Source organism: Schistocerca cancellata, chromosome 6 (genome assembly GCF_023864275.1).
Source record: "Schistocerca cancellata isolate TAMUIC-IGC-003103 chromosome 6, iqSchCanc2.1, whole genome shotgun sequence".
Classification (NCBI taxonomy): Eukaryota; Metazoa; Arthropoda; class Insecta; order Orthoptera; family Acrididae; genus Schistocerca; species Schistocerca cancellata.
In genome coordinates, this window is record NC_064631.1 from 143340080 (window position 1) to 143358338 (window position 18259).

At 42.5% G+C, this 18259-nt stretch overlaps 2 protein-coding genes across 2 annotated transcripts in view; one reads left to right on the forward strand and one right to left on the reverse strand.

Annotated features, from left to right (window-relative positions):
- LOC126191328 (F-box only protein 42) overlaps window positions 1–730 on the reverse strand; it is a 60862-nt gene extending 60132 nt beyond the window's left edge. The window contains exon 1 of the mRNA XM_049932160.1: window positions 271–730. Coding sequence (XP_049788117.1) covers window positions 271–430 — 160 coding nt within the window. The 5' untranslated portion in view covers window positions 431–730. The remainder of the gene's footprint in view (window positions 1–270) is intronic.
- Window positions 731–784: 54 nt separating this feature from the next.
- Window positions 785–18259, forward strand: part of LOC126088201 (uncharacterized) — a 129445-nt gene continuing 111970 nt past the window's right edge. The window contains exons 1-2 of the mRNA XM_049906326.1: window positions 785–1007; window positions 1217–1364. Of these exons, the coding sequence (XP_049762283.1) occupies window positions 909–1007; window positions 1217–1364 (247 nt within the window). The 5' untranslated portion in view covers window positions 785–908. The remainder of the gene's footprint in view (window positions 1008–1216; window positions 1365–18259) is intronic.

Sequence of the window (18259 nt, forward strand, 5' to 3'; positions counted from 1 at the left end):
CTGTAACAAATGAAAATGCTTTAACAAGCAGACTTGGTATGTTGGACAATAATTCATTTGCATAAAAATGTAAGGCAAGAAATGTGTACAAATGGGTAAACCTGTAACAGTTTAGTTAATACGTCGATTGCAAGGTATAGGCCTATGCGTTATTCAAATGTGGAAGTTAGTAAAGGTTACGAATCCTTAATACACCGTAGTATACAGATTTTAAGAATCTTTACAAGAGAATAAAATTGGTGCACTGTTCGATTATTAGGACATACATACTTTTTACAGCTTTATGCCATCGTCTACAAACAACGGAACATTCTTCTAAGTCTTTGTATGGGGGAACAAGACTAAGAATATATTCCAAAACTTCATCAGGAAGATCATCTATTGACCTTTCGTATCTGTTCACGGGCACAGCAGTGAGAGAGGATGACATTTTAGCTGTCAAATTTCGGCATATATTAAGTACATTGCAACTTTCAGCCGGGGAAACTAAATCGCTTCATCACTTTTCAGCCTCCACTTGTAAACACACAATGTAAACTGCTTTTAGCGCCATCTCATCGGGATTTGCAACTGCATTCTGTTAACAAAGTACCAACTTCCCGCGATCTTTTAATTTTTCGGCACGTGTAAACACATTCATCAGCTTCTACCGGTAAAGCTCAGTTCTTGGTGACTGATGCATGTTGATAGTGGTTATTATTGGCACATTTTCTTCTAAATAGGCAACAACACTTCTGTAGCGTCTGGCATCGCTAAACATATGACTATCGCCTCGCACAAGGCACTGGAATCAGCTGTTCGGTTCAAAATGTAAACAGCACGCGAACATGTTATAGTTGAAAGTATTCGTTCTGTAGCAACTTTAGTGAAATTTTGCGACTAGGCCGTATCGTAAAGACTGACGCGACATGTCGATGCTTACTCAGATAAATCCTTTACTCATAAAAATTCCAAATATTCGATTTTCAGCACCTTTCAGAAACATTAATTTATCGGTCCCACAAAAGGTATAGTTCTACCGATCAATTAATAAACAATATTTCAGTTACTGTCATACGTAAAGGACTGTTCCTACTGAAATTAAAAGCAATTTTCTACAATGATTGATAGTGTCGTTTGTCTGTTGCCGTACTAGGTGAAAATTTCTTGAGGAGCTGCAGTATCCTCTTGAATACTGTCATTGTTGTGATAATCTCCGTCTTTCAATTTATTTCAGATAACCGTAGTGTCGGTGACAGTCGGAGTGGTCTTAATCGGTTTTTTAGCGAGATACTTGCGTCGCAGAAGAAGGGTGATTAATTACAACAAACGTGGAGCTAATCAACGTATCTACTCTTCCCGAGGTGCAAAAAGTCCGAATGGAGGTACGTTCATTATCATCAAGTGACCAGGTTGGTACAAGAAGGTTCATAGTTACGTGTTCTGTAATCTATGGCCTGTTTCTATTTGGTGTTTTGCTTTAGTTAGGGTAAATCTCACTTAACGTTGTAATTATGTCCATTAATTTTCAATACAATGAAATCGATTGTTGTTTCAATGGATAAGTCCGACCACTGTTATTTGTGACTTTCTATTAGAAGAGGTATTTTTTTGGGTCACAGTTGTGTTTGTTTCAGTGTCAGACGCCAATATTAATTCCAGTGGAGTGAAGTATTTCATCTTTTCAGCAATAAACTACGGCTGAATGCATATTTCCCGTTTACCAGAAAGGGGCCGCAGTCAGGATGCCATATAAAATAAATGAGTAATAAATTGACACGGCATATTTGTTAAGTTATGGCCGATATTTTACCAATAAAATATTCATTACAACAGCATTACTCTGAAACGATTTGTCGTGTCATTCAAATTCTCTCTGTGGTACCTATACAGTTTTATTTCGGCCATAAATATTGTACCCTGAAATGTAATATGAATGGACTCACCCTGTTTCAGTACCATTGGAAATTGTACCTGGTGTGAGTCCTTGGGCATTTCTCCCCAACACCACTCCGAGTGCAGACTCGACACTTGAAATTTTAGTGTAATTTGTCATATTGTGGTATCTGTTTTCTATTTACAATGAAATTTGTGCTTCAACCATAGTCTAGCCACAGATTTCTATGATAGCCTAGTTGAATGGACACTGAATTTTATCTGATGTATTTTTGAAATGTTACATCCTATGTGTAAGAATACATTTATATTAGTATTGCATTGCCTTTTTGGACAGAGGTTTTAACAAGTGAGTGCATGACCAGCATTTCACTTTCAGTTTTTTAATGGTAACTGAGATTAATCTTTTAGGCCATTGCTATATTAAAATCAACTGCATTCTGTACACCACCTAGTTGTAGCACAATCCATTGTCAGTGCTGTTGTTAAGTGTTTTCCTAGCTACCAAATAAGTAACAATAAAAACTTGTTTCACCCTTGCATGAGACTCAGCAGGTCACCACAGAACCAGTAGCATGAGGTGTATGGTGCAAATTTGTCTGCCCTCTCTCCATTTTCATTGCACATGCAAGTGATGTATATACCTTGTGACAGCTTTATTCAAATCCCCAATTTGACCTCATGAAATTTTACACATAGTTTCACTTTGTCAGTGTATGACCATCAGTGACTATGTGTGGTATTAGCAGATTACTTTCATTTTGTTTCATATTTCAAGAATAGTTATCTTGTTAACAACAATGAACGTAGATGTCAGGGTATACTACAGATCAACCTGGTACCACAACCTTTATCTTGTCACCAAATTGTCACTTTTGAGTGTAACCTGTAACTTACATTGTAACTCTGATTTTTTGCTGTGTGTGTGTGGGGGGGGGGGGGGGAGGGGTGCAGGGGAGGGAGGAGGAGGAGGTGATGGTGGCAATTAGAGACCAGTGTTAAACTTGACTGTAGCCATCTACTTTCTGCAGTGAGTGCAAAATACCCTCCACCATCCATCTGGGATGGGTGCCATTATTACGGTAATGTTCTAGCTATCTCCTTCATATGTAGAGGAGGGAATGGGGTATGAAGTATTTTTGATTTCTGTCTGATAACACTTCTTGACATGCATGGAATAGGTCTTCAGATGGGGCACAGCCTAACTTCTTGGAATTTCTGTAACCTCTTCGCAGTTACTGAACAGAAGTTTTTTTAACATGGCGATTCCTTTCAGAAGATTCTCAGTGTTTTTCTTAATATTCCATGCTGACATTTCTGATGAGTGGTCTGCAAGGGCTTCTTATTAACAGATAAGTCACATCTTCCCAGAAATCTCACTGTATAATAGTCTGTTGTTTATACCCCTATTTTGTTCTTCCATCAGTTTTAGGATGTTTCATCAGTGTCAGCCCTTAATACTGAAATAAAGTTTATGATATAAGGACAGCACAGAGCATATATGCAGAGCTGTCCAGTTTATGTATAACATCAGACAGGTTGAAATCAAACCTGACATGCTTTTTCTTAACCAGCAATTCTAACAGCCACACCATGGCAGAGAATCATATTGAGTATGAAACTTTCAATTTCACCCTTCATACCACTGATGAACTGTTAACAAATAGAGTGACATGTAACTAAACAGATCAGAAACTGCAGTGATCTTGATTGTGAAACAAAGTTGTAGGAAAGACTAAAAATCTTGTTCGATCAAAATCCCCTACGCTCCAATAATTTTTCTTCAAAAGAGTTGAGAAATGGTTAATAACAGATTTTAATTCTTAAATGTATAATAATTATGAGTAAACCTCAGTTTGGAACCTGGACTGGCAAACACTTTGTGGATTCTGTTACATGTTCTTGCAAGCTTGATACACTGGCAACTATGACTTACCTGCCTGTATCCACTGAACATTACTGTTTGTATACATTTGACAGTTTCTGATGGCTGTTTCTGTATTCATGACTCAGATAATTTAAATTTTCTGGTTAGCTTTATGGTTGTGGTGTAGAGCTGTACTAAGTTCCACTCAAAAGTCGATACACACCGATTGCAGCCTACATTATGAAAGAATCTTCAAGCTTACTCTCATTTTGGGAGCACGATGTTTCCACAGTTAGACATATGTAACAAGAAAACTAGCTTAATCGCTGCACATCAGATTTGGTTCCCCATGTACTTTATAGTTTTACCTGAGATGAAACTTCCTAACAATGAAATATTGAACCTTCTGTTTCCTTCCAAAAATTAATGCAAGACATTTACAGATGATCATCTAAAAAGAACTTAACGTTTTTTCAAATTATTAACAGAGTATGACCTACACCAAAGTCTCCTTTCCTCCTCTCGCTCATGAACCTCCACTCCCTTCCCCCTCCCTTTCTTGCTAGAATCCACCGTGATGGGTGGAAACGCTCGAGCAGCTCACCTAGCACCTAAGAAAAATAATAGTTAGATGATTCCGCATGCACTTATCATCAAATGAGAAGTTAAATATACTGATTTTACCGTGGATGGTCCTGTAGACCACCTCTTGGTATGGAAAGGTAAAACTCTTTTTGAGGAATCATATCATCTGCTCAAACTGGTTATCATTCTAATCAATAGCAGGGCAAGTGTTCTGCCCTATTTTGGGTGATTATGGGACAGCTGTAGTGCAAATTTTAAATTTCTGTTTGTAGTTGGAGATTTTAGGATGTTACATCGTAGAATTCTAGTCACTCATTTGTGATCAGTCAGGAACATGAAGTAAGAGTTCTTTTGCTCCAAAACTGATTTAAATTTTAGTGTATAATTTGATCACTACAATGTAACTATAAAATTTCATTCTACCATAGTTTAAGCATTGTCTGGTGAGTATTATCTGGTGGCCAGCTGACTGGATACCTACAAAGTGTATGTTCTATTAGTCACACTGGACAAACCTGAGAAACTGCTTCCTGTAGAGCATTTAAATAACATTTGGCCCTTTACTGCTTTATGCAAGAATGCTGAAGACCAATTTATCAAATATCCAAAAGCAACAATCCATTCACCCTACTAATCCTGCTCCGATCAAATCACAAAGCTGTAGGATTCTGTCTGGATCACAGTACAACATAATATGTCTAAATCTCAGATTCAAGTGACATTCATGAGTAATCTGCAGGATTGACCAGTATGAAATGAAATGTAATGTTTTTTATTTTGTTGATTTATTTGGGTTCTGTGACACGAACAGACCATGTGTCTCACTATATGCTCTATACTTGCTGCAAGGTGCATTTATAACACATCCTGTTGACAAAACTCATTTTATTTTTATTGTGCAACATGATGGGTAAATTTGTGACCACAGTTTCCAGCATTCAGGGTTCAATCCCCATTCAAGTCTAGGATTTTTTTCTGTAATTTATCACTTCTTTTCCTCACACAGGGCTCACGGCTTTTTTGTGATCACAGCGGCCCCTACTCCCTCTTCTGTGCTGCAATCTCTCATCTTTGGCTATTCTTTCCTTCTCTCTCTTTGTTTCTCACAATGACAGCATTTGATATCAGCATGGCTATTCCCTATGTTCTGCCTACCTTTCTTGGAATATTCTTGCACTCACCACCTTTTGGCTGAATTAATTTGTTGTACCCTACTTGGTTTGACCTTCATTTTCCAAATTTTTCTATAGTGTGGATTGAATGGGGAAGAACACCTTAAATAGCACCTACTACACACACTGATAAAGATCGTCTGTGCACAGTACCTGTGTAGACTGTTACTTGTGCTTCAAAGCCAATGTGGTGGGGTCATTATATACCCTTTTGGTTGAACCTCAGATGGGGAGAGCCCTTGATGAGGGTAGGTGGCATCGAGTTGGATATTCCACATGTGAAACGTTAAGTTACAGCAAGTCAATGGCCATTATGATCAGACACGTATAGAAATTTCAATGCGGGTAGAACTTTATAACCTTACTGCTTTCCCTACTGTGGTTGTCCCATGCGAAAATGGACAAGCCAGATACCTAGGAGTGAAACAATTTAGTCAGTACTTAGTATAGGCTTGAACTGATGGGGATACTTTTACTGTCACAAGGCCATTATTTTTTGTGGAATGCATTGAAGATAAATTTGGAGTTGAGTCATTAGGAAAAATGTGCAGTGGCTCGCTATTGATTAAAGCCACCTCTGCTGCACAATCTGCAGATCTTCAGGTGTGTGAAGGTCTGGGTGACATACGAGAGACTATTGCCATTGCATCACACAAGACATTGAATATAATCTAAGGATTCACCTTTCACTGAGATCTTATGCCTCAAACATACTAGGACCTAAGGGCTAATCTTGAGTGGCGAGGAGTAGATTTTGTATCGTGCATTCAAAACATCCCAAGGATAATAGAATAGATATGATTTCTTTTATGTGAACCTTCGAAGGGGATGTCCTTCCAGAAAAAGTATGTCATGGTACGCAAGTGTGAAGTGAAGTGAAACCTTATATTCCACTGCCCATGAGGTGTGTATGCTTTGGTCAAAAGTCATCGTGCTGGCAGACCCAAAATTTGGTAACTGCGAACAATCCCTCCGTAAAAGTAGTCCTTGTAAACAACCTTCTTTGTGTGCCGATTGCACAGAACTCCATCTTTCACGTTCACCGGTTTGCCTGGTCTTTAAGAAAGAAAAGGAAACACTGGAATATAAATCTACTGACTGACTGCTGTATAGTGCGGCATGTAAAAAATATAAATTCCTACATCCTGTTGACGTGACATACAATTATGCGAAAGTGTCATCACTCCAACTACATCCAATTTTTTCAAAACCAGTTCTCCCGCCACCTTCCTCTCTTGTGGTTCCTGCGGCGCAATTTCTGGGAACTGCTCCCGACCTAGCCAGAGGAGCAGCCTTCTCCTCTGGCATCTACCGGTGACAGGGCTCCCTTTCAGAATCTCTTTCCTTGGAAACCCACGGATCAGATGCCTGACACTAACCAATGGCTGAAGGAAGTGCAACCTGTAGGTCCCAGAGTTGTCCGCTCTTTGTCCCCACACTCGTTGTACAGAGGTCCTCACAAAAAACCTGGTCACCAAAGGCTGCGAATGAGAAGAAGAAGAAGAAGAAGAAGAAGAAGAAGAAAAAAAATTGAGACAAGACTACTCCAGTGATGCTGGAGACACCAATCAATCAACGCCATTGGATTCTGAATCATTGCTCATTGATGTGGTGTTCCACCCCCATTAGTGACAGACAGTTATCCTGGGGTGTGGCCAGTCCCCCTGGTCCATTCATACCTTCCCTGGACTCCTGAAACATGATCATTCAATGGAACTTTAATGAGTATTACCGTCACCTGCCAAAACTACAGCACCTTCTTTCCTCCTCCTCTGCAGTTCACATTGCTGTACAGGGAACATATTTTGCTGATGACCATTCCTGAATGCTCCATGGTTATTATGCATTCTGTCAGAACCGTGTTGGCACTGAGCAACCTGTAGATTAGTTCGTGCAGATGTGGTCAGTGTGTGGCTTTTCCTTCATACCACATTGGAAGCAATTGCGGTGAAAGTGCAAACTACCTTAGCGATCATCATTTGCAACATTTACATACCTCCAGGCAGGCCATATACTTACCTTGAATTGATCACCGTAATCCAACAACTTTCACCATCTTTTCTCCTACTTGGGGATTTCATTGCGCACCACCCTCTGTAGGGGAGTAGCACTTCATAAGGTAGGGGCTTTTTACTTAACGAGCTTCTTGGTGACCATGATCTGTGTCTTATCAATGATGGTATTCCTACCCACTTCAGTGTCATGAATGACAGCTTTTTAGCTATCAATCAACTGTATGTTCCCCTAATCCTGTGGCTTCACTGCATTGGTCACTACATGACGATCTTTATGGCAGTGATCACTTTCTGGTGATCCTGTCGCTTCCTTGCCACTACCAGACAGACCCACTATCACAATGGGTGCTTCGAAAAGCCGGCTGGCAGTTGTATGCTTTTGCTCCTCCTTCACCCCCTCTGTGAGACTGCACAATGACATGCAAGACCTCTTCGATGTGATCACCCACATCAATGGGTTTCTTCCACCTGGTGCCGTGGTGGACCAAAGAAGTTGAAATAGTTGTTAAGGATCGCCAAAGAGCCGTGCAGTGTTTCAAGCAACTTCCTTTGCAGACCAACCCTATCACTTGTAAGTGACTTCATGCTAAGGATTGCTATCTGATTAAACACAATGAGACGGAATTGCTGGGAGCACTACACCTCCTCCCTGGGAAAGTATGCCTCTTCATCTGAGGTGTGGGCCTAGCTCTGTTTTCTGGATGACCAACAATTAAAACTGTTCCAGATCTTGTCCTTCAGGGTGGTTTTTGTACTGATGTGGCTCTTCCTGAACACTGTGCAACCCACCTTGTGACGGCATTGGAGTCCTCTTCTGATCTGGTTACCTTTCTACTGCAGAAACGACAAATTGAAGACTACCAACCCCCCCTCCCCTTGTTTCACTTCCTGCCAAGCAGAATTGCGTGATGAACCTTTCACAGACTGGGAACTGCTTCAGGCTCTTGCCTTGTCTCAAGATACTGTCCCAGACCCTGATTCAGTTCATAATCAGATTATCCAACACCTGGATGTTACTCAAAGGCTACATCTACTCAAGGACTACAACTGTATTTGGCTTGCAGGTGTCTTCCCTTCGCAATGGCTACAGTATTGTCATCTAAATCCTTAAGCCAGACAAAAACCCAGTGCATCGCAACAGCTACTGACCAATTAGCTCTGGAAATTACTTGAAAAGCAGATTATGTTGGGTTCTTGAGCCTCATAGCCTTTTATCGCCTTAACAATGTGATTTCTCGCAGTGACAATCGATAGGCGACCATCTAGTCCAATTTGGAAATAGCGATCCCAAGGGCTTCCTCTAAATGCAAACACCTCACTGCAGCCTTTTTTGACCTACATCAAGCGTGTGAACCACCTGGCACCATCACATTTTACTTACCCTCCCTGACGTGTGCTTTAGAGGATTTCTACTAATTTTTATTCATCAGTATTTATACCACTAACTTTTCTGGGTTTGAGTTGGTACTTCACCCAGCTCTCCATGGGTCCAAGAGAAAGGTGTCCCATAGATCTCTGTCCTGAGTATCTTACTTTTACTCATAGTCATCAATGGGCTAGTGACCTCAGTTGGTCTGCTGGTCATTTCTGAACTGTGTGTCAGCAACTTTTGCAACTAGCACTGCTTCCACTCAGTAAGTAGCCTCGGCTGAACACCAACTCCAAAGTGCCATCTGACAGGCCCCTCCACGGATCCATTCCTATGGTACCCAGTTCTCTTCTGCAAAAACGTAGGTAATGGATTTCTACACTCATAGCGCGGTCCATCCTGACCCAACATTGTATGTGGACACCCAGTACTTGGAAGTTGTGGCCCAGTCCCGTTTTTTGGGCCACTTTTTTTCTAAAAAGCTAACTTGGCTGTACCACATTTGTAAACTAAAGACTAGTTGCATGGAGAAGTTTAACACTCTGATTCCTACCCAAACTTCTTGGAGTGCGGATTGTGTTAATCTTCTCCATATTCCCATGGCTCTGGTCTCATACTGACTGGACCACGGTTTCCAGGTTTGTGGTCCAACAGTGCCTTCAGCTTTGACATTGTAAGACCCAGTCCAGTACCATAGAGCTCCGTGGTGCCGCATGGAATAGTCCCATAGACAGTCTCCTCGCTGCAGTGCTTATCTCTTCAGTTCTGACAGTACCAACTCTTGGTCTTTAGGTAATTGCCATTCGACAAGTCCCTTATCATCCAACATATCTTATTATTTTTACATATGAGGAGCTATGATACCCACCCCTTGGGTGGGATTACCAGTTGGAATGCACCTCACAGCCTTCTGCCAGGATCCCCACCTACCTTACCAGGAATATGCTCCATGTGTTTCCTCTTGCATCCCCCGCCCCCCCCCCCCCTTGTTGAATCTTAGTCACCCCCATGACCTTTCGGTGTCTGTGATATTCAGTTCTTCAGCAGTTTCAGAGTGCTACCATCTTTTACACTGATGGCTCTAAAACTGTGGATAAGACACAATATGCTTTTACGTCCCCTGCTGGTCAGGAATACCATCTATTGTCAGGAACATGTAGTGTCATTATGGAGAAGTTGATAGCCGTTAACAGAGCCCCCCCCCCCCCCCATTTTTCTAATGGCCCTCACTTGACCACATTTTAATACATAGTGACTCAGTGAGGAGTCTTCAGGTCATTGAGCGATGTTACTCTTGTCACCCATTGGTCTCTGCTATTCATGCTCTTCTCGCTGAACTTGCTGCTCTGTTGTCTTTATCTGGGTCCCAAGTCATGTAGGTATTCCAGGGAATGAACTGGCTGACCATTTGGCTGGAGGATCGATTACACACACCCCATTCGCTTTGCCGATCCCAGGTGTGGATCTGCGGGAGCAAATAGGACCTCTTCTCACTTGGAGATGGAATGACATCTGGTTGGTTACAGCTCCCTCTAATAAACAGTGCACTATCAAGGAGACTACTGCTGAGAGACGCTGTTCCTTCTGTTCCGCCCAGTCGGAATCCACCATCCTATGTCTTTCTGCATTGGTCACACCAGGCTAATCCATAATTTTATTTTATGTATGAGCCACCCCCACATTGTAGTTGTGGAGCCTTACAGACAGTAGCTCATATCTTGATGGAATGTCCCCTTCTTTTGGCCTTCCATGCTAACTATATGCAAATCCTCTGCCTCAAATATTGGCAGACAAGTCACGAGCAGTTGGAAGTGGTTCTCCGTTTTCTCCGTGAGAGTGGTTTTTACTTTCAGACACAAGATTTTAAGCAATCTTCAGGACAGGGGTGAGGTGGTTGGGGTTGGGCGTCTCATACTGGGCCTGGGAGACTCGTGACGGTACTTCCTTGACCATCTCAATCTTTCATCCCTTCTTTCCTCTGTTTCAAGTACTTTAGGATGTAGTTTGTCTCCTTTTCTGCTGCACCATATTCTCTGTTCTAGAGATGGCAGTCTGTGGAATAGTGGGTGCTCTTTAACGCTTTGATTGCACTGGACTACTTCAGTTCCAGATTGGAGATCGCCCTCATCATCGACGCTCAAATCGTCGAAGTGGCGTCAAACGAAAGGCTTCGTCGATTCTGTGGCAGTCTTGGCTGCAGATTTCTGGACCTGCGTTATCGGGTGGAGAATTGTAGGAGTACCCTTGACAGGTCAGGGGTGCACTACACAAAGGAAACAGCTACCCAGGTGGCAGAGTACTTGTGAAGAGCCCGTGGGGGTTCTTTAGGCTAGGTGGTAGTTTTAGGTACTCTTAATGAACACTCGCCAGTCGTCACGAGGATAGCGAAATCAGACTGCGTTCATAGTAAAGACACTTCGACTGTGAAAATTTTATCAGCAAATTGTCGGATTATTCATAATTATATTCGGGACCGAAAGCAGGCTGAAACCCGAAGTAAAGTTCTGAAATATTTAGCGAGTCATGCTAAAAGATAGATTAGACGCCATAGGAGAGGGAGTGTTGATCGCAGTTGGCAAAAATATTCTCTCTACTGATGTCGAATTTTAGTGTCTCAGGAAAGTTATATGCACGTATGTTAACAGGTCAAGGTGAAATCAAGTTAATTGTTGGATGTTTTTACCTATCGCGCGGTTCCGCTATGACAGTTTTGGAGTCTTTGAAAGAAAGTCTAAGCTCAGTAGCGCTAGCTCAGAAATAGCCAGATAGTGCAATATACGAGATACTGGCAGAAGTAAAGCTGTGATCACCGAGCGTGAGTCGTGCTTCGGTAGCTCAGTTGGTAGAACACTTGCCCGCGAAAGGCAAAGGTCCCGAGTTCGAGTCTCGGTCCGGCACACAGTTTTAATCTACCAGGAAGTTTCATATCAGCGCACACTCCGCTGCAGAGTGAAAATATCATTCTAGTGCAATATTAATTGGAGGCGACTTCAACCCTCCGAATATAGGCTGGGTCGTCTAAGTATTCAGTGCAGGTGATTTGGTCAATCTTGTGAAGTACTTTTGAACACGTTTTCCGAAAACTACCTTGGGCAGCTAGTTCGACAGCCCACACGCAATGGAAATATTTTAGACATTGTTGCTACAAACAGGTCTGACCCATTATAGAGATGGGGATTGGTGATCATGATGTCATCGTAGCGACGAAGGTTACTAACGTTAATAAATCATTCGAGAAGAATAGAGTATTTTTGTTAGAAAGAGCAGATAAGCAGTTGTTAGCATCCTACTTAGACAATGAACTGACATCATTTAGTTTAATTCTGATGGACGTAGAGGAATTGGCTCTGAGCATTATGGGACTTAACTTCTGAGGTCATCAGTCCCCTAGAACATAGAACTACTTAAACCTAACTAACCTAAGGACATCACGCACATCCATGCCCGAGGTAGGATTCGAACCTGCGACCGTAGCGGTAGCGCGGTTCCAAACTGTAGCGCCTAGAACCGCTCGGCCACTTCAGCCGGCACGTAGAGGAATTATGGGCAAAATTTAAACTGACTATAAATCTTGCCGAGTAATTGTATTAAGGACAGAAAAGACCCACCGTGGTTTAACAACAAAATTAGGCAAATGCTGAAGAAGCAATGACTGTTGCACTCTCGATGCAACAGAGAAAGCGTAAATGACGACAGGCAACAGTTAGTGCAAATTCGTGAGTATGTAAAAAGATCGACGCGCGAAGCATAGAACTACAATCCTCATACCGTAGCAAAAAGTTTTGCCGAGAACACGCGGAAATTCTAGTTCTACGGAGAACCGCTAAGCGGTTCAAAACCTTCTGTAGTCACTCGTTAACAAGTCTGGTGTGGCAGTAGAAGGTAGCAAAAGGCGAGCCGAAATTCTGAATTTGGCGTTTAAGAAATCGTTCCCGCAGGAGAATCATACAAAAGTACTCCCGTTTGGAAGACATACTAATAGGCGTCCTTATCGTAGAGAATCAACTGAAAGATTTGAAAATATATAAGTCGCTAGGTCCGGATGGAAACCCAATTCGGTTTTACAAAGACTACTCTACGACATTGACGCCTTACTTAGCTTACATTTATCGCAAATCTCTCGCCCAGCGCAAAATCTCAAGCGACTGGTAAAAAGCGCAGGTGACTCCTTATATAGGAAGCGTAAAAAAGACCGGCAAAACTAAAATTAGAGACCAATATCCGTAACACAGGTTTGTTGCAGAATTCTTGAATATATTCTCAGTTCGAATACAATATCGGTATATTTCCTTGAGACGGAAAAACTTCGCTGGCCGGGGTGACCGAGCGTTTCTAGGCGCTACAGCCTGGAACCGCTCGACCGATACGGTCGCAGGTTCGAATCCTGCCTCGGGCATGGATGTGTGTGATGTCCTTAGGTTAGTTAGGTTTAAGTAGTTCTAAGTTCTAGGGGACTGAAGACCTCAGAGGTTAAGTCCCACAGTGCTCAGAGCCATTTGAACCATTTTTGAAAAACTTCTATCTACAAATAAGCACGGTTTTCGGAAGCATCACTGGTGCGAGATTCAGTTTTCCCTTTTCTCACATGATATTCTGTGAATTACGACTGAAAGGCAACAGGAAGATTCCATATTCCGAGATTTTCGAAAAGCCTTTAACACGGAGCCCCACTGCAGACTGTTAATGAAGGTACAAACATACAGATTAGATTCCCAGATATGTGAGTGGCTCGAAAACTTCTTAAGTAATAGAACATAGTACGTTGTCCTCGAGGGCGAGTGTTCATCAGAGACAAGGAGATCGTCAAGAGTGCCCCAGGGAAGTGTGATAGGACCACTATTACTCTCTATATACATAAACGATCTGACGGACAGGGTGAGCAATAATTTGTGGCTGTTAGCTGATGGTAGTGCGACGTATGGGAAGGTCATTGAGTGAGTTTAGAAGGATACGAGATGATTTAGACAAAATTTCTAGTTTGTGTGCTGAATGGCTAGCTCTAAATGTAGAAAAATGTAAGTTAATGCGGATGAGTAGGAAAAACAAATCGGTAATGTACGAATACAGCATTAGTGGTGTGCTGCTTGACACAATCACGTCGATTAAATATCTAGGCGTAATGTTGCAAAGCGATATGAAATCGAGGGAGCATATTGTAAGGATTTTAGTAGGGAGGGCGAATGGGTGACCTCGGGTTTTTGGGAGAATTTTGAGACAATGTGGTTCGTCTGTAAAGGAAACCGCATATAGGACATTAGTGCGACCGGTTCTTATGTTCTGCTCGAGTGTTTGGGATCACCAACAGTTCGGATTAAAGGAAGACATTGAAGCAATTCAGAGGCGGGCTGTTAGATTTGTTACCGGAAAGTTAGAGTAAATGTGGCGGAGATGCTTCGGGAACACAAATGTGAGTCCCTGGAGGGAAGGCAACGTACTTTTCGAGGAAAACTATTGAGGAAATATAGAGAACCGACGTTTGAAGCTCACTGCAGGGCGAAAATGATAAGTAGTGGTACAAGATAACCTCCGCCACGCACCATATGGTGGGCTGTTGAGTATAAATGTAGACGCAGACGTAGGTATAAAAAGAGTTGCACTAGCTGGCCGAACAACCTTAGATGGGGTCTTTCGGCTAATAATGCCATATGCTCATTTAATTTCATCTCATTTATTTTATGTAATATCGTTTGTTATTTATCTTTACTGTCCTGAGTGGTAATAACATCGTCTTAATAAGTTTATACTTTCCAATATTTATGCCTGATGATGATCTACCTCTCTTCCATTCTCTGATCATATCTACATACGTAGATACTCAATAATGTTGGTGACAAGCTACACCTTTGTTTTACTTATTGATGTGTTTGTATTTCAACTGTTACATCTTTACCTATGTCATTTTTAATTTGTTGTTCATATATTGTAGGCTTTTTGTGACTTCTAGCAGATGTTTTGGTATTCCTTTTTCTTCCATTACTGCCCATTGCTTATTTGTGTGAATTCTGTCAAGTGCTTTTTCATAGTCCTCCAATAGTAGGTGACTTTCCAGATTAAATCCTCGTCTCAATTGTACAGGGTGACACAGAATAATGGGAATGTCTGAAATGAGTAGTGGCAGCCATGGGCAGGTGGCAGCACTGCGTGTTGCTGACCCAGCGAGTAAACAGTCCGCCATTTCAGTAATCATGGATCAGTGGAATGGACAACAACGTGCGTGGGCCATAAAAATGTTTTATATAAAAAAATGATAGTTTTCTAGCGGCACAGAGGGAGCTTCGACGTTTTTGTAGTTTAGGACGTCAAGATGCCGTTCCGTCGAAACACGCGATAAAATGTTGAATTAATAACTTTGAAGAGACTGGATCTGCCCTCAAGAAGAAACCAGCAGGACGACCAAGAAGTGTGCATTCTCCAGCGAACATTGATGTTTGTCTTACGGAGCCTATACGCCGTTCAATTCGTAAGCAAGCAGCAGTGGTTGAAATGGCCCGGGAGAGTGTTCGCATAGTTCTTCATTTTGATTTAAAATTTCATCCGTACAAACTACAGATGGTGCAACAATTGAAGGACAACGATTACCGGCTACGATTCGGATTCTGTCAACAAATGATAACAAAAATAAACAATGACGCTGAATTTCTAAGCAAGTTGTGGATGTCAGATGAGGCACATTTTCATCTCAAAGGTTATATGAAAAAACAGAACTACCGTTACTGGCCAAACACAGAAGTCACCGCATATCGATATGCGCTTATATAGATAGCGGTAGTACCGAGTACACAATATATAAAACAGCAGTGCATTGGTGGAGCTCTCATTTGTACTCCGATGATTCATGTGAAAAGGTTTTTGACGTGATTGTGGCTGCACGACGGGATTTAACAGACTTGAATGCGGAATAATTGATGGAGTTAGACGCATGGGATATGCCATCGCGGAAATCGTTAGGGAATTCGATATCCTGAGATCCACACTGTCAAGAGTGTGCCGAGAATACCAACATCAGGGACGTACGGCGAATGTGTCTGTTAGGACAGGAGGCAAAAATGGCGTTAATGAGCTATGGCAGCAGACGACCGACGCGAGTGTCCTTGCTAACAGCACGACATCGACTGTAGCGCCTGTCTTAAGCTCGTGACTATATCAGTTGGATCGTGGACGACGAGGAAACTGTGACCTGGTTAGATGAGTCCCGATTTCACTTGGTAAGAGCTGATAGTAGGGTTCTAGTGTGGCGTAGACCCCACGGAGCCATGGTTCCAAGTCGTCAGTGAGGCACTGTGTAAGCTGGTGGTGGCTCCTTTTCGGTGTGAGCAGTATTTTCATGGCATTGACTGGGTCCTCCGGTCCAACTGAAATGGCTATGCTTGGCTACTTAGAGACGATTTGCAGCCATTCATGGACTTCATGTTCCCATGACAATGCTCCATGTCACCGGACCATAGTTGCTCGCAACTGGTTTGAAGAACATTGTGGACAGTCTGAGCGAATTATTTGGCTACCCAGATTGCCCAACATGAATCCCATCGAACTTTTATTGTGTTGTGTCTAGGAATCCTGTATACTCAGTTCGATAGACAAACAATCAAACAACTCTTACTAATGGAGTTTCATTACAACAAGACAAGTACAAATACTTAACTTTGATCCTACTACAAAAGTTTCTCGAATGAACTGCAGCGACTACTGATCTCTATCTGTGCTTCGTAGAGATTGCTGATGATAGAGGCTACAATGTGTCGTCCAACAAAGTGGCTAACGTTGAAACTGCTATCGAAGTGGGCGCCACTAGTCGGGCACGGCGCTTATGTTGTCTTCACCTAGGGTCCCCTGCCGTCACGGTGTCGTCCTGGAGGGAGATCGGTGCATGCGATTGGCTGACCTCTTCTCACAGCTGCCTCTTCTCTGTCATTCCCGACTGGCGTGCCGGCGCTGACTTAACACTGTAACATATGGGACATAATAGAGAGGTGTTGGTTTGCTGTCGATTTCATATCATTGAACTGTTCACAGTAACTGACTCTCTGTCCTACCTTCCTATTCATAACGATACCTACTGCCGTTATTCCATTTTCCGCTGCTGTTGGTGTTACGCTGTACTCATTTGATCAGAAATCCTTGCCGCCTTTCCATTTTACTTCACTGACGCCCACTGTATATTGAGCCGTAGCATTTCCCTTTTCCTATTTTCTAGCTTCCCTGTCGTGTCCTAATTTCTGACTTTCTACACACTGGCTCGTAGAAGGTTATCATTTCGTTGGTTATTCAGTCTTTTCCTCAAGATTGCTTCCCTGTTGGCAGTCCACTCCCATAGGTCCGAATGAAGGACTAGTCCAGAATCTTTTGCCACTGGAGAGATCATCATGACACTTTTCCACTTACAGGCTGTGTGTCCTGAATACACGTTATGTGTGTTTAATGCAGTGATTCCATTTCCTTCCACATCCTCATGCTGTTGATCATTGTTGATTCTTCCGCCTGTTACAGGCAGTTTCCCACCCCAGGGGCGAGGCAGTTTCCCACCCCAGGGGCGAGAGAGACAGTGCCCAGAATTTACATCTGCTCCTCAGCCCTCTTTGATAAAACCAACAACAATAGCCGGCCCTGTGGCCGAGCGGTTCTAGGCGCTTCATTCTGAACCGCGCGACCACTACGGTCGCAGGTTCGAATCCTGCCTCGAGCATGGATGTGTGTGATGTCCTTAGGTTAGTTAGGTTAAGTTCTGGGGGACTGAAGACCTCAGATGTTAAGTCCCCTAGTGCTCAGAGCCATTTCGAGCCAACAACAATAGTTCAGGTATACATTACAAGCAGAAGATGAAGAGATGTAGAAAGTATATGAACATATTGAATGGGCAATTCAGTTGTAAAGGGAGATGGAAATGTAATAGTCTTGGGATATTGGAATGTGGTTTTAAGGGAAAGAGTAGAACAAAGCGTTAGGGGAGAATGTGGGCTTGCTAGTAGGAGTGAGAGAAGAGACTCATTTGCGTTCTGCAATAAATTTCAGATGGTAGTAGCGAATATTCTGATTAAGAATCACAAGAGGAGGAACAACAATTGGAAAAGGGCGGGAGATACAAGAATATTTCAGGTAGATTACATCGTGATCACGCAGAGATTCCAAAATCATATGTTTGATTGTAAGGCGTATCCAGGGGCAGATATAGACTCGGATCACAATTTGCTAATGTTGAACCCTCAGGGGGCTCACAGTTCTTTCATGAGTTTGTGTGTGTGGCACCCACAGCCCTGAGCTATTGCAGCCCATTATTCCCTCCCAGACTGCATTTCCTTCCCCATACCTCTCCCTCCCTGTCCTTGCCCCTTCCCCATTGCCCCCTCTTTTCCCTCTCTTATTATTCTTATTTATGTTG